The sequence below is a fragment of the Corylus avellana genome, chromosome ca4 (genome assembly GCF_901000735.1).
Source record: "Corylus avellana chromosome ca4, CavTom2PMs-1.0".
Taxonomy (NCBI): Eukaryota; Viridiplantae; Streptophyta; class Magnoliopsida; order Fagales; family Betulaceae; genus Corylus; species Corylus avellana.
The window spans coordinates 26610396-26617245 of record NC_081544.1 but is presented as its reverse complement, the minus strand read 5'-3'; the positions used below and the strand labels follow the sequence as shown (position 1 = coordinate 26617245).

General features: G+C 39.0%; 2 protein-coding genes across 2 annotated transcripts; one reads left to right on the top strand and one right to left on the bottom strand.

The window, feature by feature from the left end:
- Window positions 1-233: 233 nt before the first annotated feature.
- Window positions 234-4025, top strand: LOC132179104 (large ribosomal subunit protein uL14x/uL14z/uL14y). The gene is made up of 4 exons (XM_059591745.1): window positions 234-323; window positions 950-1234; window positions 3501-3542; window positions 3777-4025. Exons 1-4 carry the CDS (start codon window positions 311-313, stop codon window positions 3857-3859), a joined length of 423 nt encoding a protein of 140 aa, XP_059447728.1. The 5' UTR covers window positions 234-310; the 3' UTR covers window positions 3860-4025.
- An 871-nt stretch (window positions 4026-4896) lies between these two features.
- On the bottom strand, window positions 4897-6612 carry LOC132179483 (peroxygenase). The gene is made up of 6 exons (XM_059592217.1): window positions 6434-6612; window positions 6037-6186; window positions 5775-5860; window positions 5550-5644; window positions 5331-5456; window positions 4897-5239 (listed from the first exon to the last, which is right to left on the bottom strand). The coding sequence occupies exons 1-6, from the start codon at window positions 6540-6542 to the stop codon at window positions 5086-5088; spliced, it is 720 nt and encodes a 239-aa protein (XP_059448200.1). The 5' UTR covers window positions 6543-6612; the 3' UTR covers window positions 4897-5085.
- Between the last annotated feature and the right edge of the window lie 238 nt (window positions 6613-6850).

Genomic DNA, 6850 nt, shown 5'->3' with positions numbered 1-6850 from the left:
TTTACCCATATTTTGATAGTTACAATGTGAATGAGGCCATGACAAGGGCCTATTAAAGGTCTCTTATTAGAGGCCATGACAACTGAAGCCCACAAAAATTAGGAGTCCAGTATAAACACAAAGTCAGCATTAGTGGGCCCGTCTGGAAATTTTAAGCCCATAGGGCTACTTTGGTAATTAAAACAAAAAGATGATGGGGCGTATTGGAATTTAATCACCAGTGGCCAAGCGAAAACCCTAGATAGCCACCTATATAAATGGCCCCGCAAAAACCCACGTCTCATTCTGAGTCTCCCTTCGGCCGGCGAAAATGTCGAAGCGAGGTGAGTCCCGCTGCTACGCTCTCTCCTTTTGTTTTCTTGCTTTTATGAATTGAATTTTCTATTTGATGCCCGAGAAAACTATGGGAAGATAGTTTTAATTTCTTTTTCTGCTATTTTTTTTGACGGATCACCATGATCAGACTAGAGAAATACGAAGTAGTTGAATGAGTTTTGTGTTTGTTGTGTACTAGATAGCTTGTTCTATTAGGATATTGAGCTTTCTTTTTCTTTTCCTCTGGTTTCTTGGCTACCAAACAAGGGTTAACGGAAAGATTTTCTTTTTAGTGCTCTTACTATATGAAAAGTTCCGGATCCGTTTGTTTGTCGAAGGAATCCTTAAAAAATATTATTTATTTCGTCTGATTTTCTAGTATCTAGCGGATTGTTGTTGAGATTGTTACCTTTTTGGGATACTGTAGTGGATGCTTAAATTAACATGGAGTTAGGGGTCTGGTTGGTTGCCTAGAAAGTGTAGGAGAAGTAAAGGAATTGCACTTTGAACCTGAGGTTTTCCAGTTTATGGGTCACAAATGAAACGGAAAACAATGTAAATGTTAGATTTTGTTCATTGTGGATTGAAATGAAATAGCGGATAATAAGAATTTGTTGGTGCTTTTCTGGTTTAGGACGTGGAGGATCAGCAGGTAACAAGTTCAGGATGTCACTGGGTCTGCCAGTGGCAGCGACAGTGAACTGTGCTGATAACACAGGGGCAAAGAACCTGTACATCATCTCAGTGAAAGGAATTAAGGGTCGCCTCAACCGGTTGCCTTCTGCATGTGTTGGTGACATGGTGATGGCGACTGTCAAAAAAGGGAAGCCTGATCTCAGGAAGAAGGTCCTGCCTGCAGTCATTGTGAGGCAGCGTAAGCCATGGCGCCGAAAGGATGGGGTCTTCATGTACTTTGAGGGTAACTGCTTTTTTCTGATTACATTGTTGTTATGTGATGTTTCTTTTGTTAATTATGTTGCTATTTCTACTCTTAGCGGTGATTTGATGATCGTGTTGGTAGGCTGATTCCATTTATATTTTTGTATTCCCTCTGTTCTCTTTATCAGTACACCTATATCTTGACATTTTGTTGTTGAGAATTTTTCCACGATAACTTGTTAATGTTGCTTACATTTCTGCCGTGTCATCTTGTTATTATTGTTTCAACATCATAACATAGATCCAAGTTTCTAAGACCGATCTGTAATGCTCAAGCTTGAAGTAAGCTGATCTATTGTTTTTGGGTTAATTTGCTTGATAATTTGTATGATCTGTCCAAACAGCATCTTATGGAACATTTTTACATTATATCACCAGGAAACTGTGCTTGGCATTGATTTGTGTTCCAAGTTCAATTCTTTGATCTGTGATGTGGCATGCCATTTTAAATTCTGCCTGGAGGTTTAGTGGATACTGCTTCTTCCTAGCCTTTTTGTTACATTAATTATACACCATCTGTACAATTCTCACATGTTGCCCACGGAATAAAATAATTATGATGGTTAAGTGGCATCGTAATGCATACATATCTTGCTAATTTGTCAGTTTGGTTGTGAACTATGATTTGGTTATTTACTAGACCAGCTACAGATTCCTATGCAGTCAATATCATATCACGAGGATCTCTGTATTCTAGAATCTTTCTTTTTGTGATTTGATACATTTATGTGCTGCCAATATATTCTGCCTGGAATCTGAATAATGGTGTTGTCATTGAGCTTCATAGTGAATGCTGCTTCTTCCTGGCTTTTTTGTTACATTAGTTATGCCCCATCTGTACGATTGTCAATTGGGTTAAGCGGCATCATAATGTGTACATTACTTTCTAATTTGTTGGTTTGGTTGTGAACTATGATATGGGTATTCCCAAGACCAGCATATTGCTATGCAGTCAATATCGTATTGAGCAGGATGTCTATAATCTAGAATATTTCTTTTTGTGATTTGATATATTTTTATGCTTTCAGTATTTCATTTTCTGTTCTTTTCAAACTTTTTTTGTGATAAATCTGGTTCAGGCGCTGGTGATGTGGTGTAGAGGATATTCTGTTTTTAAGGTTTCTCTACATCTCCCATACCCAGCTATATTGAATCTATCAACCATACCCTATCCCGGATGGTAAATTGTTTTTATCATCCCTGTTATGGTTGGTATACTTATCTAAGTTATCTTCCTCTTTCAACATTATTACATTTAGGATAATCTTTTTCGCCTTTCTTACTGCCTCTCAATAGGACAATCTCAATAGGACAAATTATTTAAGTGGATTTCTAAATTGTTTTTATCATCCCTCTTACAGTAATCAAGTGCTGCCTTCTTTCAAAAGAATTTGAGTTGACTGTTTATTAGGTAGTGGTATTCTTATGGAAAATTTGTCTTTCGATTGTACAATTTTGAAACCTTGATGTGCTTATGGTTTTATTTAAAATCTCAATTTATGTGTGATATAACCAGACCTAAGTCAGGTATCCTCCTTAACTTTCTATGGATGATACAGTTACGAGTCTGGAAAATTGACTGTGTCAATCGTTACAGATGTACTGTTGCTTTTCAAGGTCACATTTGCTCCATTTTGGCTCTACATCTTGCTCGATCAGCAAGTAATATTGTTCGTTGGATTTGCTGATTATTATTTGTATCTAATATAATGTGCAAAGCCTAGTAGCATTTTGACCTTTTTTTTACCTATAAGACCCATCATGTTACTTGTTTTGGTAGTTATTTGAAAAGGTTTGTAATCTTGCCAGACATTAGTCAGGTATCTTCCTTCATATACCACGGTAGATACAGGTACGAGTCTGGAACACTGATTTGTGTTCATCGTTGCAGATGTATGCTTTTCATGCTAGCATCTGCTCCATTTGGCCTCTACATATAGTTGTTTCAGCAACAATGTTATCTGGTGCTTGCTTGTTCAGTGTTTATTGTTTTGTTATGCCGCATGCCAATTGATCTGATCTTGAATTTGTGCCCTATTGATTATTCTGTGGAAGTGGATGTATCTTATCTCTTATTTATTAGATAGTTGCTGGTTTCTGACTTTATCGGTAAATTAATTTAAATAGGACAACTTAAGTTATTCTGGATTAATTCTTTGGATGTATTAGACGTGCCAGGTCGCATCTCTTTGGTACTGGCTATGCAGTGGCTGTACTGATACTGATTTTCTTTATATTTTTGGCAGATAATGCTGGTGTAATCGTGAATCCAAAGGGTGAAATGAAAGGTACGGCTAATATCTAAGACACAAACTGGTGCACTACAACCTTAATTGGCCAATTATTTCATTTCATGCATTTGCATGTGTATGTGATTCTGTGTTTTTAGGTCGGGGATGGTAGGGTGGATTGTATTTCTTCAAGTTGTGATCTCTCACACACTATGCATTGCGGGGTTGGGATTGTTTTGTTTTGTTTGTTTTTTTTTTTTTTTTTAACTTGAGTTCTGTTTTACGTTTTAGGGTCTGCTATTACTGGTCCTATCGGGAAGGAGTGTGCGGATCTGTGGCCTAGGATTGCAAGTGCAGCGAATGCCATTGTTTAAATGTTCTTACCATCTTTGTTCATTTTTGAATCGATGATACTTATGTTTTGGTAGTAGTAAGGTTGCAAAATTTTACTGGATTTGTTATGTGTTTTGGACATAAACTGCATGGAGTTGGTGTTTGGATTATGGTATCATTTTATTCTAGTTTCTTTTCTGAAGAGAATTTGATTTTTGTATTTTTATCAAATTTGCAATGGTAGTGTTTCTATAAGGATCATAATTACGATGATATTACCATGGCACGGAGGATGTAGGCTGCAAAAAATATGATTCTATTGCTATAGTCCCCGTGGGGCATTTAAGACAGTGGGATTCTTTTCCGCGATTTCCTCGATTCCGGTTTGTTTTACTTATCAATGGGTTGTGTTACGAACCCATTTGAATTGTCTGGTTTCGAAGTAGCCTTGCCTTATTATTTCTGTACTTTTGCAATCAACAATCCCAGGTTGTTATCACATCGTCTCATTGCAATCTCTGAAACTGGTTGAATCCAAAAGAATTTTTACACTGAAATCTTCCATGGCAGCCGAATCAAAGAGGGTTGTGGTGTTTTGAACTTTGTAGATAATGCGTTGCCTTGTTCTTTCTCTTTATCTTAAAGGTACAAGGGTAAATTCACCCCGAGCGTGCACGCAGAAGGGGGGTTATAGTATGTAGTAGTATTTTTGTTCTACGGTGGATACTGCGATGGACATTAAACGTTTTGATTGGTTATAGGACCGAAGTTGGGACTTAAACGTCGTTTGTGCAATTGATGAGGTGGGTTGTAATGCTCCTGCTCAAGCTCCTAACTTGGATGGAATCATGGAAGCAAGAGGCAAATAGGTTTTAGCTAATGGCTCCTTCTTGCAGGGAGCATCCTATGTGTACTACAGTTGGCACTGTATTGGGCTAATGAGCCCCGGCCCCCGCACCATTTTGGTGACGACAGAGGAAGTAGGAGCTCTTCTCTACGAGATGAGTCCCTCCTAGTCCTGGATACCATAATTCTGAAAGGTTAGTGCGAGTAATTAAAAAAATCCTTTGATTTGAAATTAACAAACAGGAAGTGGACCATTTATTCAGATCTAGATAGTTACGCATGCCAACATTCAAACTCCATACACATTGCAGCATGCACTATTCAATGCTTAAAAAAGAGAAAACCGTCTCTCAAACTATTACATAAAAAAACTAGATGCAGCATGTTGTGATCCATACAAGTAGTACATTATTATGATTTCTCAGCCAATCTTCGCCTCTCTGCCAGTATTCATCTTGGCACAGTACTCGAACAAACTGCCATCGAAACAGCGCCTCACGGCTTCTTTAGACAGCATGCCTTCGTCGTCCCTGGCGAGGACATACAGAATCCCCCACTCCATCTTCGACGCAATCCTGCAATCCACAACCAATCTTGTTAGCATGAGCGATCGAGCATATAAAGTGCGCTTATACAAGGGTGGGTCGGTTATAAGCGATTAACGACCATCCAAAGATGTCGAATGCAACTCGATTCCCCTGTGTCATGGCCCACAGCTCTCCCAGCGTCAACTTGTCTGGCACCGTATGAGCATATTTACTGAACATGTTTTCCAGATTCACCGGCACATACCTTCAATTTCGTGGAACAACAACAACAACCGTGGAGTTAATTCAATGATTTCGTTAAGAGAGGATCCAAGAGACGAGTTGGTGATGCGCTTACCTTCCCTCTGTGTCGTAAGTTCCTGAATCACTTCCGTGCTTGGCTTTGTGTATGTTGTAAATGTATATAGGAAAAAAAAGAGAAGGAATCCACCCCTGCAATTGTATATATACATATAACAACATGATTTCAATCAAAGCTTCTCTGGGTGTATAGGTATAGGGCCTTTTAGGACCCACAAATGGCTAAAGTAAATTCCAGTTTTAGCAAGAGGATATGACTTACCGGCAGGGTGGGATAACTGAGGGCTCCATTGATAACAATGGCCATTACAAGAGAGGCAATCATATTGAAGCCGATTGCACGCATTCCTTGTAAGAAGATAAGGAAAAAGCAAAAAACACAGTAAGTGACAAGTTTGTCAGATTAATTGTAACGATGTTGATGAGTGTCGGAATTGGTAGCAATTTCAGATGGACAACAAAATTGCTGAGAGATAGAAATTACGAATGTAATATTGAAGCAATTGCTGGTAGATAGAATTTACCAGTATAAGTCTCCCAGGGATAAACGATCCCATTGTCGTCAAAGTCAAAAAAAGCTGCATGCTGCTGAAGAACACTCATGTTATAGTGTTTATGGCCAGGTGTTCCAGTTGGATAGTTTGTATCAGGTGCAACCAATGCTCTGGCCAGATCTGTTTTCCAATTAAACAAGTGTTTTGAGGAATAGGGTATGCTATAAAAGTACTTGTTTGAAATTTTAACCAAATAAAATCATAGGAGGTGCCCGTGCGTGCATGCACCATTTGAAGTGTAAAACATCAACTAGATGGCTCTACCCAGAAAGAAGATAAATATGATTGATTAGAATTTAGAGTTCATTTTGCTGTGGAAGAAGACTAGAAAAAGACATGCAGTAAGAAAGGAAGCCACACAACTTACATGGCTTTGGAAGTGAGACTTCCAAGTCCTCCCGGACCCTTCTCTCAGAAGTCACTGGTGCATAACGAGCCTCTGTTGCCAATGCTTCTCTCTCCGTCAGAGCAGCCATCTCTCTCCTTTTTCTTTCAAGGTTTTCTTCTCTCTTCTTCCTTGTGATTGTGGGTTGCTTAGTGTAGCAGCGTTAAATATTAACAAATTTTGATGGGAAGTGCTGGTGTCGAAGGGGCAGAGGGAGAGGTGGACACAACCGCAAACAAACAAGGCCCATCTATATTGGGGTGGCAAGAGCGCAAAATGCCACCTATCTATGTAAGAAACAGTTGTTGCAAGCCTTGAGGGGTGCATGCAAGACTTTTGCACTAGTCTTTTTTGTAGCCGCCTCTAAGCGTTAAACCAGTAAAAGCATTCTCAGCAGCT

Bases quoted from the DNA above. Each gene is read 5' to 3' on its own strand.
- LOC132179483 (XM_059592217.1), bottom strand. From the start codon at position 6,542: ATGGCTGCTCTGACGGAGAGAGAAGCATTGGCAACAGAGGCTCGTTAT. The intron at 6,187-6,433 runs GTAAGTTGTGTG...ATTGGAAAACAG, and splicing joins AGTCTCACTTCCAAAGCCAT to ATCTGGCCAGAGCATTGGTT. The intron at 5,645-5,774 runs GTAAGTCATATC...ATACAATTGCAG, and splicing joins TCAGTTATCCCACCCTGCCG to GGGTGGATTCCTTCTCTTTT.
- LOC132179104 (XM_059591745.1), top strand. The intron at 1,235-3,500 runs GTAACTGCTTTT...TATTTTTGGCAG, and splicing joins GGTCTTCATGTACTTTGAGG to ATAATGCTGGTGTAATCGTG. The intron at 3,543-3,776 runs GTACGGCTAATA...TTTACGTTTTAG, and splicing joins TCCAAAGGGTGAAATGAAAG to GGTCTGCTATTACTGGTCCT.